Here is a 16,988-nt window from a genome sequence, read left to right on the forward strand (position 1 = left end):
ACTTGAAAGTTTTCGAAATCTCATTTTTAAACTCGCAACTCTTACGCCGATCTTCAAGAAACACTGTCTGAGCTCGCAAAGCATCGATCAGGTGTGGGCGTAGGGGGACACGTAGAACTGCACCCGCCAGTCAGGAGAGCAGTCGTAGCTGCCCATCACGCGGCGGAGGTACTCGCCAACACGGAGGGCCTGGGTCATGCCTTGCCTTGTTGACTAAATATTGTAGTCGGATGTGATGGTGTATACCGTTGTGTTCTGATTTCCTGCGACCCCCCATGCCCCATCAATATTCTTTTCTTTTAAAGCACACAATCATATCTTCTCTTCCCTTTGCATTCATTTTCTTTGATCTCATAATTTTAATTTTTTTTATCCAAATATAAAATTTTAAAAATAAAAAAATTTCAATTGAAATATTTAAAATTCTTAAAATTTAAATTTTTTATAATTTTAAATTCCCTCATCCAAACACGATCTTATGTCATTTACTACGTTGAATTATAATGTTGTATCCTAAGTAAAATTGTCAATTTCTTATTGTTTGTGTTGTCTCTCTTGAACTGTAGTAAGAGCATTAAGTCAGAATCTATCGCTCGGCACGAACTTCTACATGGCCCTGCTGAATTTTAGGGGGCAATGGCGAAAAAAAATGCCCTGATAATTAAAAGGTTGCGTATAGAATTACTTTAAAACTAGTATGATTCAACTGCTGCATAAGTTGTGGCATTTTTCTTTCTTTTTCTTATCTTGGAATGCAAACATGTTTTCAATATTTCAATACGTTTCTCTTAGGTGGCTCACCAGGGGGTCTCCACGTGTCAAATTTGCCTTAACTTTGGCATTATCATCTGAAACCTTAGACAAACACCAAAAGCCTCGAATGTAGTTTGGAACCAGACAACCCCAAGTAACGGCTTATTGTTCCTACATCATATGTAGAGCTCTATAGCTACTCCACTTCTTTTATTCCTTCATCATAATCATACTTTTTATATGCTATACTATTGTTCACATTCCCTAGAACCATAATAATACATTAAAATACTATAAGAAAATCACGTAACGGCTGATTGTCTCCTCTTTTTGGTTGGTAATGAAGCAGTAGCCACCAAAAAGAATACATGCAAATGAAAATCTCGCAATCACTCAATATATTCCAAATAATGCTTAAAACAATAGTGACAAATAGTTGAGCAGCACTACAACCATCGATATTAGGAGAGCACAATCTCAATTGTTTCTCCTATATTAAAAAAATGTTCACCGGCTCTGGCTAATCACAGTGCAATTCTACCTGTCGAAATGGCAATTAAAATAGTCAAAAGAAACACTAGTCTGAATAATTTATCGAATTAACTTTTGAAACAAATTACAATCCCATAATGACCTCCTGAAGATTTAAAGAGAAATGAAGCTTGAAGAGAATGTCAAAACTTTAGCCCTGACCTCCATGATCTTCTCAATTAAAATCTGAATTGCAGCAAAAAGATTGAGGAAACAATTACCTTACAGATTACTTACACATAGAATCGCTTGATGAATATATATTCATATTTTGGAGATAAGCAAAGAGCAGATGGGAGTACATATTTTGACTTCAGTAGCCTCACCCATGAACATAAAAAGAAAAAACAGAAATGAGGCACCGATTTAAGGTGACACTGTTATGGGAAACCTCTTTTGGAGGACGTGCTTTACTTCGAATGTGTACATAGATTGCTCTAGACTTGGTTGTATATACTTGAATTTAATTCCCATAATGTAAAAATCAAGGTTATACTCGTGAGAGTTTCATAGACTCGAGTCTACTTCATATAAAAATAATAATAAAATATTTATAAATAACATACTAATTAAACATTTCAATAATAAGATAAAGCAAAACAAAACAATAAATCATAAAGTTCAGGATACTTAAATAACAAGTCTAGTAATAATAAATCACTAGTAGATAGAGATAATAATAGTGGTAAATCATTCTCATCCAGGGTTTGATGTTATTAAAGAACAAAAGTTTGATATTATTAAAGGTGAGAATTTTATATTTAAAAATAACATGCTAAATGAAGATATGTTGAATATTAAACACATATAAAACAATAAAAAATGACTTACATTTTGATCTAATTTTTTTAACTTACTCGTTGACTCGGTGGTAAACTCGAGAGTCTATCGAGTTTACTTAAAAATTACCCGAAGTCTCTAAAAAAAGAGTTTACTCAAGAGTCAACTACTGGTAAACTCATAAGAGTTAGCGAGTTAACTCAAGAGTTTGATAATAGTGAAAATCACATTTTTATATATACTTGAATTTAATTCCCATAATGTGAAAACCACATTTTTTGTTCATTCTAAATTTAATAAAATCTCATTTTTATGTATATACAAAAAGATTATTTTCATTTGACAAAATATTCCTATTATATCTTCCCTAAAATTGTATATCCCAAAGCATTTTGCATCAACACTATCTAAACATTTACCATGCAAAAAATCACTTCCCTCCAATAATTTCCAAACATAAACCAATTCACTCAAATTCATTTTTGCTAAAATCAAAATTTTACTCCGACTAGCGTGTATGAAAACTCTAATCCAAAGTGACGCTTAACAAACACGTACTTCTGAATAAGTCGTGATAGGAAATGAGAAGATAACGAAAAAACCAATGAGGAAACAGTACGAATCTTATGTGAAACTTGGTTTTTACTCTGACTAGCGTGTATAATTTTTAGTGTCCTGATTAGTCAAAAAAAAATTACTCGTATTTTTACTTATGACTAATGCAAGCAGAAAAAGTATGTTGTCTCGATTGTATTAGCGGTGGAACAATATGAAAATGCCAGCACTTATGACCTCTCTCAACCATTGGTCCCAGACTAATAAACAACAGCACAACAATACAGAGAAAAAATGGCACAAGTCACCATTTGTTTTGCGATGATGCATTAGTTTTAAAACATAACCTAATTCACAACATACTTATTCAGTGAGCATAAATCGCACTGCCAACACCAAAAATTATTCTTCATTTTTCAGAAACGATAACAAATGTAGCATTAATTCCCATAAGCCAACAGTTTTAATACCCTCCAGTCTTCTTATTCCACCAGTCCAGAAACTTGGTCTCAGCAGCCAATGTGTCTACCCTGTAAAGTTGAAGTGTGTGATTTGCGATTTCATGCCCAAAAGTCCACCCAAATATACCTCCAGCTAAAAATGACAGTCCAGCGCCTGTTTAATACGGTAGGGAAAAGTAAAAGATTAACAATGTATATTAATCAGTTTTTCATACTACTTTTATGACAACACTATATACAAAATATTATAAAACCAATTTAGAGTCTAAAACATCTTCAAGAGTCAAAAGGAGCAAGAATGATGTCTGTTTTTGCTTACTATATGATAATCAACTTGAGAGCTATCAAAAAGCACAGTGCTGTAGAAAAAGATTTCAGTAGTATGAGAAGTGGTAGATTACCATGTAAACTCTTTGAATATTTCCAGGCATAGCCTGCAGTAAATAATGCTCCCAAAGCACTTCCTGTGAGGCCAAATTGCACTGCTTCTCTAGCACTTTTCAGCTGAAATGGGAAAAGGGAAATTACCCACACAGCACTTCAGATCATAGTATTTTGATGGAAAACTTCAATATAAATTTAATATTCCAGCAGGTGAAATACAGAAAATGATAACAGCCACAAACAGTTAGTGATATAGGATGTAGTTGGCAACATAGATTTTCTGTCATTTGCCACTTATTAAGAGAATGAGCTAAAACATAAACAATACCATATGAAACAGAAAAACATAATTTGTCCATTATATTTTTGTTTCATACAACATCTATTTTTCCTCTTTTGGAGGCAGTCACGGGATGATTCAAGGTAATCACCTTTGAGTCCTTTGGATTATAAACATCACAACCACCAAATTGTAGATAAAATGTTGTCATGTCTAGTGAGTGATGACATTATGACAACAATGCATATTGGCAAAATCATGAATGATGAGAAGTGATAAGCACCATAATGATGTTGAAAGGGCATTCACTTGATGGACAAACTCTATTATGTTGAAAGGACAAAACTTTTGAAAAAGACATAGTTAATACCCAGCTCAAGATTGAATACACTAGAATGGAGCATCCTAATAACTTCAAGGGAAATAAGATTTCCTTAACTTTGCTCCATACAATAGAAACTATTAAATCTGTGTATGCCTAAAAGTGCCACTGCCATTGATTGTAAGTGATTCCACTTAACAAGTCATCAAAGATTATTTGTCTAAGCTGGTGACTTTAAGCAATTAGATAGTTGTGCAAAAAACTACTGAAGATTGCAAAGTGAATTATGCAGTGGCGGCACAGCCAACCTGACATAACATGGCTGAGAATGCAAAATAGACAGGTATTGGTGCAATAGCACCTTGTTGTAGTTTGTTTCAAGGAGATCACCTCACCAGAGGTGTTGGAAACATGCTCAGTTTTTTTTATCTCTTCAGACTATAAGAATCACAACCACTCATATAGAGACAAATGTTATGTCTAGTGTGTAATGACATTATAAAAATAATGCATATTAGCAAAACCAATGAATGATGGAAAGAGTTCAAAGAGATAAGAACCATAGTTCAAAGAAAAAGAGTCCCAAGGATGTTCTATTTACGGAAGAGCTCTATTATGTTGAAAGGACAAAACTTTTGAAAACACATGGTTAATGCCTAACTCAAGATTGAGTATATTACAAATGGAGTATCCTAATAACTTAAAGGAAATGAAAAAAAATATTTTTTTCAGTTTCCAAATAAGTGATTATTTCCTCAAAGTAAGCCAAACCAAACAGGCAAACACACACTAACTTAGCTTCATACAGTATAACAGTATTAAATCTGTCAACGCCTAATAGTCAGTGCTACTATCATTGATTGTGAGCTGGGTTTTGAATTCCTCCAAAACGGCAATTGCAGCCACATTATAACTGTATGGGAAGCATCTGCAACCACATCACAAACACAATTTTAATATCCACAGATGCAATTTAAAACCATGACTGTGAGGGATTCCACGTAATAAGTCATCTAACGTTATTTGTCTAAATCAGTGACTTTAAATGCTTAAAATTCACAAAAAAGTACTAGAGATTACAGAGTGATTAATGCAAGACCAACAGAAGAGGTATGCAGACATGCAGTGAGGCCAACCTGGCATAACAGGGCCAGGAATTGAAAATATACAGATATATGGTTGGTTCCACATTTGAGTTACTGGCACAATAGCACCTTGTTTTAGGTGAGTCCAATGGTCTATTCCATCTGGATCAGGTGGAACACTGCCCGAGAAACAACGCTTTCCATTTCTTAATGTGGCTGCAATCTTAGTGTAAACAAACTAAAAAAATGCACCAACATTTGGAATGAACCAGGAATAATGAATGGAAAACAATGCAGAAATTTCCAACTAATTGTGCAAAGTGCAAACATGTATCATAAACTACTTAATGCTTTAGTGCCTTAACAAGTCTCACTAATTTTTTTGTCAAAGTCTTATGCCATGTTTATACTAGATAAATAGATTAAAAGCTTTTACATTTTTACATTTAACAAGTTTTCTTTATCAATGAAAGGCCTAGTACTGCAAAATCTACACCACCTTCTCATGGACTTTCATATACAAGTAAAGGACAACCTGTGTCTTCTACTTCTGTCTTGGTGAGCAAAGAAGGAGTCCATTGGCAGATGTAATCTCCACAAACAGTTTGTAAAATAACAGTCTTCGAAGTCCAAATAAATTTCCGTAGAGGAAATACCAACTACCATTTTACGGAAACAGACAATACCCAACCGAACATCAAGAAATATAACATAAGGAACCAGATTTAAACATGCAGAGCACCGGATAGTAAAATTCCAAAATAAAACTAACGAAGCACACTTGAGAGAAAACACGCAAACAACAATAATAATAGCAATAGCAAGCTCAGGATACAATGTAATCATTCAAAAAAACAAGGCAAAGAGCATCAATAAATAAGCTTAAACAACATCATCAAAGGCATAAATGTAGATAAAGTGAGAGAATTATTACGACGGGTCCATGAACAGGATCAGAAGCAATGAACTCCTCGACATCAGAGCTTGACCAGGAAGGGATGGGTTTATCACGGTTGATGAACCTCGAATAGTTGCTCAAAAAGGAAAACCTCTCTGACCAAAACGCTTTGTAGCCTTCCCAGTAAGACTGTGTGTTGTCTGCCATCAGTCCCTTTCCCTCTCAATTGAATCCCTCTGCAGTAACCAGCCAAATTCAATCACCCACAAAGATTAATCACTGAATCAAGTAAAATTTCAGTGCATGTTAGAATTAAAGCAGGGAAAGCCTAAAAACTAAAGCAACAATTTCTTCCTTCTTCATTTGGTGCATTAGAATTCATTATTATGCATTGAAATCCGTAAAAGTACTCTCCAAACTTTAATCATTAATCATTCAATCTAAAACGCTGGATTTCTTCATAAAAACTCATTCGCGTGAAAGTCAAAATCCTGATCGAAATCGAAATTAATCTATCCATTTTCATATTTGTCAAAAAAAATGGAATCTGAATCATCCAGCTAACATATAGAAAAATATCTTCCTTCAAATTAAAGAAACAAATGGTAATGATTTGGATGAAATCGTTCAGATTCATGGATCAGAGGTTCAATTAAGCAAACACAGAATCCAAGTACCAATTTGAAGAAGAAGAAGAAGAAGAAGAAGAAGAAGAAGCGTGTGTTACCGTACGAGGTGGAAAAGTAACGTTGACGAAGATTAAAGGGTGGCTAGAAGCTAGGCGCAGTCGTTTTCTGAAGGCAGTGATGTATTTATTTAGGTTTTACGATTTGAAAACTCTCGAGTCTCGACACTCAGACAACAATGCCCATTTAAGACTTCCGAAAAACAAAAAACAAAGCCCATTTAATTTATGCTTTCAGATCCATCATTTGGGTCATGGATTTTCTTTTTGGCATATATGCTATGAATTAACCAGCTATTTTCTAGTTTTACTTTTACTATTTAATTATTTTTAAAAAAAGATATTTAATTATAAATTTAATTCTACTGTAATATTTCAAGCAGTGCTTTAGCCACCGCTAAGTACATGTCCAAATTTTCTTTGAAAAAAAAATATCTGAAGTTTGATGAGTTATATATGTTACTAAGATTTTATTTGGATATCTAGGAGTAATGAAGCGGAGCAAAATAATATAAAGTGAAACAGAATATATTAATATGAAATATAATAAAAATATCATTTTCTTACTTAGATATTTTAGTTAATAGCAATAAATGTTTTTTTAAACTGTCATTATATTTAATATTTTATTTCTTTCTTCTGATCATTTGCGATTATAATTTCTTATTTAATTAGAAATATTTTAGCCTAAAAATAAAAAAAAATGCATTTGAATCATATAAAGGATGAAGCATCACTTTTAATTTCAACCTTATAAACAAGGAGTATTTTACCCATTACGTGGGGTAAGTAATACTCATTAAATTAAGCTTTTTAACATATGTATACCTTTTCTTAAAATAAAATATATACACCTGGCAAGAGTTGGTGGAACTCAGCTGCATGAAATAGCAAGAGTTCTACAGTGCTTGTTAGACAACTTAATTCTAATGTACATATATCTCAATTGTTTATGGAGAGTATATAAGTCATTATAATTTTTTTAGTATTTATTTTTAATTTTTTGGATAAAAAAAAGATAAACTAATTATATTGCTCCTTCAATTCCAAAATTATTGGTTTTTATTTTTTTTTATTTAAAAAACATTGATGTTTCATCTTAAGTATTAATAATATTTTTTTGCACATATATTCTTATTTAAAATAATTATAATTAACTTTCATATGAACACTATATTTGTAGCCTATTTAAAAATACTTTAATCAACAACAAATCACATTTATAACTTATATTAAATAAAGATATTTTAGACTAAATACGTTACTATATAATACTTATTAAAAGTTCATGGGTATACTCTAATCTTAAATATCTACAATTTTGAAACTGTTAATCCATCTCATTTCAGATAATCAGTTCAAACAAAGCCTAATAATAATGTATTTAGTTTGAAGAATGTTAGGAAATTGGTAATGGGACAGAAGAGAGGAAATTAAAAAAAAAAAAGTCACCTTATTTAGTTCACAGAAGCATGATAGAGACAATATGAATAATATATTATTATATCCTTATAAATAGTAATAGAAGAGATGACAAATAAAATAAAATAAAATTTGAAGACAATTTAATATTTGTAATTAAAAAAACATACTTTTTTCTTTCCCTTCCAAATTTTCCTATTATTGAAAAAGAGGTAAATGTAGAAGAGGAATTTTTTTCCCTTCATTTCTCTTCTACTTCTCTCTAATTCTTTTAAAGAATCTAAGGTAAAACTAAAAAAAATCCCTCCCTTTCACCTTTTTTCAAACTAAACACACCATAAAATATACTCCTACAATATTATATATTTTTAATTCAAATAAATACATAAATTTAATTACAATTTATGTGTCCAAAGTTTGACTTTGTTATAAATTTTACACCCACTTATTTTTTTACATTGCTTCCAAATTTAAAAATGTGGCGAATTTGACCTTTTTTCAATTGTCTACTAAATTTGTTTATTTTGTTCTCATATTTTAATGATGTTGCATATTTTGTCCCATATTTTTAGGGTCAACTAACAAAATTAATAGACAATTGAAGGAAAATACAAATTTATCACTTTTCAAAATTTTGGGGCAAAATTTGTGGGGAAAAAATATGTGAGAGCAAAATTCGTAACAAAATCAAACTTTAGGGTGAGAAATGTGACTAAGCCAAATATATAATCTTAGACAAAATGACATTCAACGAATAGAAGGGTGATGATTTTTTTTTTTTTGAGAGGGTAGAAGGGTGATAATTTACTAGTTAGGAAAATAATATTTCGCTACATTTCTAGTATTGTATTGTAAATGTTTATGTTTTTAGTTTTAAGTATCTTTATTTAGTTTGGATTTCTACCTTATTAAATAATATGTAATTATTCCTCATGATTAAGAAAAAGATGAGAAATGTCACAAAATAGTAGAAGGGTGTTAGACTATTTTTTTTTGTTGGTAATTCCACTGCGAGCTTATCAGACGTAAGGATCATCATGTTTCTTTAAAATTGGTTTCACCAAAAAAAAGAAAAAAGTAAAAGCACATTTTCTAATGATAATAGTATTATGTTGTTCCATTACATTTTGTTGAAGAAATTTAAATCCCTTCAATTGGGTCACATATAACATCAAACTAGTCCATTTATTTCTTTAAAAATAAGAGCACATATCATACTTCCTCCATTCCTTTTATCACATCCTTTATTTATCTATAATCACCTCTTATTTTCAATTAATTTCTCTCTTTTTTGTTCATGTAATACTCCTTCCACTATTACAATCAATGTTATACCAAGATTGAAAAAAATCATTTCAAAGTTCTAAAATAACATATAAGCATTCTTTTTTTTTTAATCTAAAACGATAAATTAAAAGAAATGAAAAGAGTAATTATTTTTTTCTTTAAATTTGCCATTACTCGTTTTCCTCTAATAATAATAATAATTCCCCCTAAATAAGCAATAAGATTTCGTTGTATTCATTTCTTCGTCACCAGTGCAGCAGCAATGGCGCTTTCCTCCGCATTCCACGAACGGCTCCACCACATGGACCGCACGCGAATTCAACGTCTCTCTCTTCTCCAGGTTCAATTCAAATTCAATTAACCTACCAAACAATTCAACATTTCAATTTTTCCAAACGACATTAAATTCCGAGCTTGCAAGATCAAGATCCGTATTCCGAACCCTAATTTTCTCTATGTCACAACTTTGCAGGCAGAGAAAGAGTTGCAAGGGAACAAGTACCGCGTTTTGGCTTCAATGCTCGCAAACATCAGAGCCACGGAACAGAGGTGCTCGTGGCTCGATCAGAAAATCGCGTCGCAGCATTTCAAGCTTCTTGCTCTCAAGTCTCAAATCGAGAACCTCGAAGCCAATCACGAATCGCTTTCACTAGAACTGAGGTATAAGTATAGCCACGTGCGTGCGTGTTGAACTTGAATTGAATTTCTCTGTTATTCAGTGAAATTAGTTGATTAATTTGGCTCAAATTTAGGTCGATGCAGAACGAGGTGGAGGAGCTTGAGGAATTGCGCGTGAAAAGAGATTGCTTTTACGATGCAAAATGGATCGAAATGAAGGAGTTCAAGGAAATCGCGGATAGGTTTGTGGTGAAATGTAAAGTGGAAGTTCAGAGTTTGAGGAATAGAGTCAACGAGGTAACAATGTCATAATTGAAAGTAAAACAGTTTCACTTGCTATCAATGGTTGAACAGAATACCTGAAGTTGTTGTAAATCACTCGTTCAAGGTTTTAAATATCGGTCACGGACAGATGCGGTCCCACTTCCGGTTGTTGGTAGCATTGCGGTTTGCGGACAGTTAAAATATCTTGATATTGCGGATCTACGAAGCACCGACATGGACACCGGACACAACATGAACGCAGACACGTGAACACCTAAAATGTTCAAAATATAGAATGTAGTACAGGTGTCGTGTCGGTGTCAGATACTGACACGCTGCGTGTCGGATACTGAGATGGACGCGTGTCGGACATCGGACACGGTAAGGGACTGGGGTGTCCGTGCTTCTTAGTTGTGGATCCCTTATTAAAACCTTGCACTTGTTATGTGTTTTCAATTCTGACATAAAATGTAATTTTGGTGTTGTTAAGGTTTTGAATTGAAATGTGGTTTTGGTTTTCAGCTGAGGTCCTCTTTTGTGGAACTTAGAAGCAGCAGTGGTGACTCTTGCAATTTGGAGATAGCTGCTGCTGAAATGAGAAGGTTGGAACTCCTGGCTGAAAAGGAGAGTGTGTGTAGAAACATTGATTATAACCAACAAGTAAAAGCACAGTTGCAAAAGCAGCTTCGGAGTATTCTGATTACGCAAACGCAAGATAAGGGATTGGAGGTGAAGAGTAATGGCTAACTATTCTTGAACTTGAATTTGTTCCTTAGAGGCTTAGCCCTTTGTTTATATTGACCAAAAAGAAAAGGACTATTCTGATGACACATGATCAAAACTCAAGAGAGAAGCAATAAGTCGAGTAACTAAACTTTGATCAAGGATTGCTAAGATTGTTAATTGTACCAAAATATTTAGAAATAGATAATTCCTTCTTAACCCGTGAGAGGTACATAATATAGTTTGTTAGAGATCTATGTCAGACTTAGGCATACCTCTTAATGATTTGCAATTAACAAGAACAAATTAATCACTCCTTTTCAAATCATATGGATAACATATGACAATGAAGTTTTTGCAGACCTTATTTTTAAGAGGAAGGATTAAGTTACACCAAGAGTAATTTTAAGAAAGTTATTCTTCATTCTCATGATCCTAGACATTACATAAAAAAAAACAAAAACTTATAGGAAACTAATTATAGACAAATATGCTCTCGAGGCATTACAAACAAAATTCAGAACTATATAAAAAATGTGGAAAAAAAATTCATTAATTTGCAACTCATACTAGTGTTTGGTCCAACTTTTATAGAAGCTCTTAAAAAATCATTGAGGAGAAGCTAAGCCAAATATCTTCTTATTAAGGCTCTTAAAAAAAATAAAAGAGCTTATTTTAAAGAAAGAAAACAACAAAAACGAGTTTAAAGAAAAGCTTCCTTGGATAGCTTTTCTCCAGCTATTTGGTGACTTATTAACATAGACACCTCTTCAAGTCTCACATTGGGCAATGATTACCTTAAGCTATAACTTTTTTTTTTCTTTACCTTATGCTTTTAGTCGTGCCTGAAATATATAAAAGAGGTTAGATAACGCTTCATAGTATTTTTAATCAAGCTACTAAAACCTTTACTTGTACCATGACAATTTCAAACGATTACATTCATATGAACTTTCAGAAAATATTGGAAACTTACTGCGACTTGAGTCCTTGGCCAAAAATGCCTCCATACCTCCACTAGTTGATTTTATATGAATTTGCTATAATGCACATGTCACTAGTTTTCCTAACTATCTCATATTACTAACCTAAAGAAATCTCCTTATTTTTAACAACTAGACCTACCTCAATCATACCAGAATTATCCTCTTTAAGTGGAATCTTTTCAAAGATTACTCTTCCTGAAATTGGCTCCAATGAATGAGTCGAATTAGTTTCTTGATTTAAAATCACAAATCATGTCCTTTAATTTTATTACCATTTGTTACCATAATCTTTGAAACCTTCTTTCCAGCATCCAATACAACATCTTCTATAATATTTTCGTTATTACCTTTTTTCTTCCTGACATTATGATGTGCTATCATGCATGGATCATAACAACTATCATCGCCTTTAGCAGTTTGATTGGTTTTCTAAATTGAATCATGGTTTTTGATTTGTAGGACTTACGTAAGCCCTAACTACATTCATCGAAGTTTCAATTCAATCATCATCTTTTCACTATTGCCAACTTGCTTCACCTCCTGCACATTCCCTACGCCACCTAAAAACTCCATTCATTGTTCCTTATGTTCAAATTGATCATATCTAGAGCAAATAGCATGTAAACCTTCATATTCAAGGTTAAGCAAAAAACCTCGAACCATAATGAGTTTGCAAAGGTTTCTCTAAATCCAATTTACCACAGATACGTACAAATTTTTCTCGAGAGTGAATAGATGATAAGTGATCAACTTTAAGGAATGTGCCGAACTAGTATCATACACACGTCCTCGATCATAAACATAAAAATCAATAGGAAGAAACTTAATTTAGATCCGTAGTGCAACTTTGTGTGACTCTTTAGCATGCATCAAGAAAAAAAAACTTCCAATGTTGCACTATAAGATAGTGATCAATCACCATCGATGGCCCTTCAAACAATAATGCAAACTTGTTGTAATCCTCTTCCCTACTAAACACCACTTGGTAATAGTTGTCTTGCAAATTAATGATTTGAATCTTGCCATTCAGTCCAACTTCTTTGGAGTTTCGCCTTCAAGATTATAAAATCAACCTTCTTCATTCCCTAATACATTTAACACATTTTTTAGGAACCACTGGCCATCAAGATTCTTTAAACCTCAATTAAAGACATTTTTTAGGAATGCCATCAAGCAGACCATCATCCACATCCATCATCAAATCTCTAGACACAACCCTACTGCCCCAACAGGTTTCAAAAGCTTCTCCTTATACACACTCGTGACACCCACTTAAATATCTCTAAACTTATTTTTTGGGCTACGAAGAAGCATATCTTTTTCTTGAATAGAAAAGTTCCTACTTGCCTCCTTCCTCTTCTCTAAAACCCTACTTGCCAACCTATTTTTATTACAATTTTTATGTTAGTCTTATCAAATTGTAGGATAACACACTTTAAAGAATAACTCGTAAGGATAGTAGCTATCAGTCAAAGGAATTACTAAACATTGTTACACAAGTAACAAATTATGTAATAATTAGTATTTCTCTAATTTCCTGGATTTAAATTTTCTAAAATTACGGTTCATATATTGAGAATCAACTATTCGACTCCTTTAAAACAAAAAATCTATGCAAAAGTTAGAATCTGTCATTCAAGTAGTCCTAAATACTTTATTCTTAATGGATACAGAAATGTAAGTAGGTAAATATTTTTCTTACCTTCTGGAAAGTACAAAAAGAGAGTGCAGGAAGCAATAACCATTTTTCAATATACGAAACAAGCCCAATGTAAAATGAGGCCCAGCGTAGATCTCTCGAAAACTAAAGCCAGGTCTGCAGGATCCTAGTTTTCTCTAGAATCTTCCTTGCTAAGTGGGAAAGTAATAACCCTAATGAAAACAATTTAGGACAACCCCAAATTGCCCCTAATACAATGTTTTTCTTAGTATTCTAGCATTTTCCAAACCTCAATATAAAACAACAAACTTGTAAGAAACTAAGAATAGTTATTTATTATCTGAAGTTGCGAGAGTGAAGAAATGGCGCAAGACTTGGCATTGGATTTGGAGGAGCTTCGCCGCCTCCACAGCATCGCCAAAAGACCTCGAACCCTCTCTCTTCTCTCCTCCGAAATTCGTAACCTCGAAAAGGTTCTCATTTATAGCAAACTTACAAATTTCTTCGCATTTTTGTTAATTATTTCCGTTTATCGCTTCCTGATTCCTTCGTGTGAAAAAATTGTGCGACGATTTTGCAGTTATCGTCAGAGGAAGCTTCTGCGCAGATTCCGGCGCCGATTTCGACCGGAACTAAAGTGGCGCCTTCACCTGCGCTGAAGTATGCGGCACTCGCGTCGTTCAGTTGGGACCAGGATAGTGACAAAGTTAAGGTAAAGAGTCTTATAATTTGTGGATATAATTGGCATCATGATTTGAAAGTATACATCTGAATGTTAATCAATTGAATGAGAAATTATTACATGGTCTGAGACCACCATGTGTTTAAGAATGTTGTTAAATAACCTGTTATAGCGCCGCAATAAGGCAATTTGTGAAGGTAGGCCTGCTATGGCAGTGCCATAGGCCACAATGGCGTGTTTATATGGCGGAATTTTGGCCTTCTGCCATCCGTCATTGATAAACTCGTCTTAGTTAATCCTACATGACACCTAGTAGAGGTGTGCTAATTCTTTTTCATAAAGTGAAAATCTTGATTGCATAAGGATCATGGATACATGGTGGCCTGAGATTGCCTAATAATTTCTTGTTAATGGATAGGGATGCATTTTCCGTTGAATAATTATCTAACTGAATTGCTTGTTTATTTACTTACAAATGATCATAAGTTTAACTTTTCTTTTGTCAATATGATGTAATGATGTAATTAATCACCTGTAGAATGAACTAATTTCGCATATTACATCATTTGGGGGTGTTCTGTGATGGTATGGTAGAGTTTCCCTTGTGTTTGAGACAAATGGAATGCAGTAGAATTGAGTAGTTGAATGAAATAAAATTAACATACAATTTGGAATTTTGCCATGGACAAGATTTTATTTTTATTGTTTGAGAAGTGAAAGGAATGGAAAATATATTAGGAGATAAGTAAATTATAAGTTCATTTTATTTTGTAATTCCAAAAATTAGAGGAAGAATAATACAGGTGTTGAACAAAATTGGATGAAGTGTATTTATCAAGTTCCATTTTAGTCTAAAAGAATAGCTTAATAGCATGTCTGGATACACATTTTCTCCCCTTGTGCATGTGTTAGATAGAGGCAAGAACCCACTGCTTCTGCGTCTTTTTATGAAACTGAAGTAGTTTACACATTAATAGTATGCCCAAACACACTGTAAGTTAACAGTAACATTATTGGTCAACAGTATCAAATTCCTCCCGATGATTATGCTTCTTGTATTCGTTCTTTGACAGATATATGTGTTAATGGAGGGAATCGATGAGAATAAGGTTGAATCCGAGTTTAAGTCGATGTCATTCGATGTTAAGTTCCATGATGTTCAAGGGAAGAACTACCGATGTGCAATATCAAAATTGCACAATGAGATAGTACCAGAGAAATGCAAGGTTGTGGTCAAGCCTAAAAGGGCAATCATCACATTGGTGAAGGCTTCCAAAGGAAACTGGCTAGATTTGCACTTCAAAGAAGACAAGGTAGTACTATGCGAAGATTAAAATGACATCCCCCCCCCCCCCCCCCCCCAACCCTTGTTAATCAGCGTGATAAAGTAGTAACTTTTGTGTTGGTGTTACAGCTTAAGCCAAATCTGGACAAAGAGAAAGACCCAATGGCGGGAATTATGGACATGATGAAGGTCAGATTCTTTTTTTTCTTTAGTTGGCTGAAGCTACTTTGTTTTAATTTTATGCATGTAACTATGTACCCTTGGGAACATTCAACTTGACTTTTACTATGCATGTAATATTGCAGAATATGTATGAGGATGGGGACGATGAGATGAAGAAAACCATTGCAAAAGCATGGACTGATGCTAGAACTGGGAAAACTGCTGACCCTTTAAGTAGCTACCGTTGAGCGACCAAAAGAGGTTCAGATGCTTAGTTCCTGTTTCTAGAGAATGATTTGCTCTATTTAATTACATTATCTTGTTTTAAAATGAATGTTTGGCCTGTGTTCATGGTACTTGTAGAAGATTAGATGTGCAGTTATTGTTACCAAAGTTATACTTTGATATAATGATGCGATTTTCGTCTGTGGTTGCTCGAATATTTGCCTTGTGTGACTCGCCCTTGTTGCATGGTTTTTCATTGTTGCTTTGAATTGAATTTATGTAGCAGATCCGCACTAGGCTAAATAAGTCAGGACATTACAAATAATTATTAAACAGAAATATGGGGTCGATGCTAACATTCCCCATGATGTGAACCGACTAATTTGTTAAGTTTCTTGTATAATGTTTTGGTAAGAAATCTAATACCAAAAAAGTGAATGTCTCTGTTCTGATGCTCCAAGGATTTGGACTCATCTTACATCTTAGATAGACTTTAAATTCATGAAGATTTATTTCTCTCACTCGTGTTAGAGATCTGTAAATTATCTCTAAACAGTCGACAAACAAAAAAAAATAACCCTCTCGCCTTTTAGACCTTCTCTGTCTTAGGAGAAGTCTCCATCAGACTACAATCATCCAAAAAGCCTTTATTGTAATTTGTAAATCATGAACCAAGAAAGAAGCATTAAGTGCGTATCATTTAAGTGATTCACAAAAGATAATCATATGCTGGTGTGTTTGGATTTTTGGTGGAAAGATTTAAAAGTATGTTTAAGAGTAAAATTAGTTCAAGATCATGTTTGGAAAGTTTTCAAAAGAATGTTTGAGTGTAAAATTTTGTTCGAAAATTAAGTTTTAGAGAATGAAGACTTGAGATATTTTTGTAAATTTTAATTCAAACATGTCTTAAATGAGATGTAAGCGTGTTGAGTTCAGCAGA

General features: G+C 33.3%; 3 protein-coding genes across 6 annotated transcripts; 2 read left to right on the top strand and 1 right to left on the bottom strand.

The window, feature by feature from the left end:
* Positions 1 to 2,788: 2,788 nt before the first annotated feature.
* On the bottom strand, positions 2,789 to 6,942 carry LOC114403250 (succinate dehydrogenase subunit 6, mitochondrial). 4 transcript variants are annotated; one of them, XM_028366079.1, is made up of 4 exons: positions 6,777 to 6,942; positions 6,086 to 6,285; positions 3,482 to 3,584; positions 2,789 to 3,234 (listed from the first exon to the last, which is right to left on the bottom strand). In XM_028366079.1, exons 2-4 carry the CDS (start codon positions 6,254 to 6,256, stop codon positions 3,083 to 3,085), a joined length of 426 nt encoding a protein of 141 aa, XP_028221880.1. In that variant the 5' UTR covers positions 6,257 to 6,285; positions 6,777 to 6,942; the 3' UTR covers positions 2,789 to 3,082. The 4 variants fall into 4 exon arrangements, with proteins under 4 accessions (XP_028221880.1, XP_028221881.1, XP_028221882.1 ...); XM_028366080.1 differs by having other exon boundaries at positions 6,782 to 6,935; XM_028366081.1 differs by having other exon boundaries at positions 6,086 to 6,328; positions 6,777 to 6,929.
* Positions 6,943 to 9,660: 2,718 nt separating this feature from the next.
* LOC114402772 lies at positions 9,661 to 11,303 on the top strand. The gene is made up of 5 exons (XM_028365435.1): positions 9,661 to 9,783; positions 9,916 to 10,103; positions 10,196 to 10,358; positions 10,450 to 10,706; positions 10,848 to 11,303. Exons 1-4 carry the CDS (start codon positions 9,706 to 9,708, stop codon positions 10,522 to 10,524), a joined length of 504 nt encoding a protein of 167 aa, XP_028221236.1. The 5' UTR covers positions 9,661 to 9,705; the 3' UTR covers positions 10,525 to 10,706; positions 10,848 to 11,303.
* Positions 11,304 to 14,004: 2,701 nt separating this feature from the next.
* LOC114401309 (calcyclin-binding protein-like) lies at positions 14,005 to 16,265 on the top strand. Its single transcript, XM_028363800.1, has 5 exons — positions 14,005 to 14,167; positions 14,275 to 14,406; positions 15,450 to 15,689; positions 15,791 to 15,850; positions 15,967 to 16,265. Exons 1-5 carry the CDS (start codon positions 14,057 to 14,059, stop codon positions 16,069 to 16,071), a joined length of 648 nt encoding a protein of 215 aa, XP_028219601.1. The 5' UTR covers positions 14,005 to 14,056; the 3' UTR covers positions 16,072 to 16,265.
* Positions 16,266 to 16,988: the final 723 nt, after the last annotated feature.

The sequence above is a fragment of the Glycine soja genome, chromosome 20, assembly GCF_004193775.1.
Source record: "Glycine soja cultivar W05 chromosome 20, ASM419377v2, whole genome shotgun sequence".
Taxonomy (NCBI): domain Eukaryota; kingdom Viridiplantae; phylum Streptophyta; class Magnoliopsida; order Fabales; family Fabaceae; genus Glycine; species Glycine soja.

Coding starts and splice junctions, on each gene's coding strand:
- LOC114403250 (XM_028366079.1), bottom strand. CDS start 6,256: ATGGCAGACAACACACAGTCTTACTGGGAAGGCTACAAAGCGTTTTGG. Junction 3,585..6,085: donor ATCCTGTTCATGGACCCGTC/GTAATAATTCTC, acceptor TTCCCATTTCAG/CTGAAAAGTGCTAGAGAAGC. Junction 3,235..3,481: donor ATATTCAAAGAGTTTACATG/GTAATCTACCAC, acceptor CGTATTAAACAG/GCGCTGGACTGTCATTTTTA.
- LOC114401309 (XM_028363800.1), top strand. CDS start 14,057: ATGGCGCAAGACTTGGCATTGGATTTGGAGGAGCTTCGCCGCCTCCAC. Junction 14,168..14,274: donor AAATTCGTAACCTCGAAAAG/GTTCTCATTTAT, acceptor ACGATTTTGCAG/TTATCGTCAGAGGAAGCTTC. Junction 14,407..15,449: donor AGGATAGTGACAAAGTTAAG/GTAAAGAGTCTT, acceptor GTTCTTTGACAG/ATATATGTGTTAATGGAGGG.
- LOC114402772 (XM_028365435.1), top strand. CDS start 9,706: ATGGCGCTTTCCTCCGCATTCCACGAACGGCTCCACCACATGGACCGC. Junction 10,104..10,195: donor TCGCTTTCACTAGAACTGAG/GTATAAGTATAG, acceptor GCTCAAATTTAG/GTCGATGCAGAACGAGGTGG. Junction 10,359..10,449: donor TGAGGAATAGAGTCAACGAG/GTAACAATGTCA, acceptor CACTCGTTCAAG/GTTTTAAATATCGGTCACGG.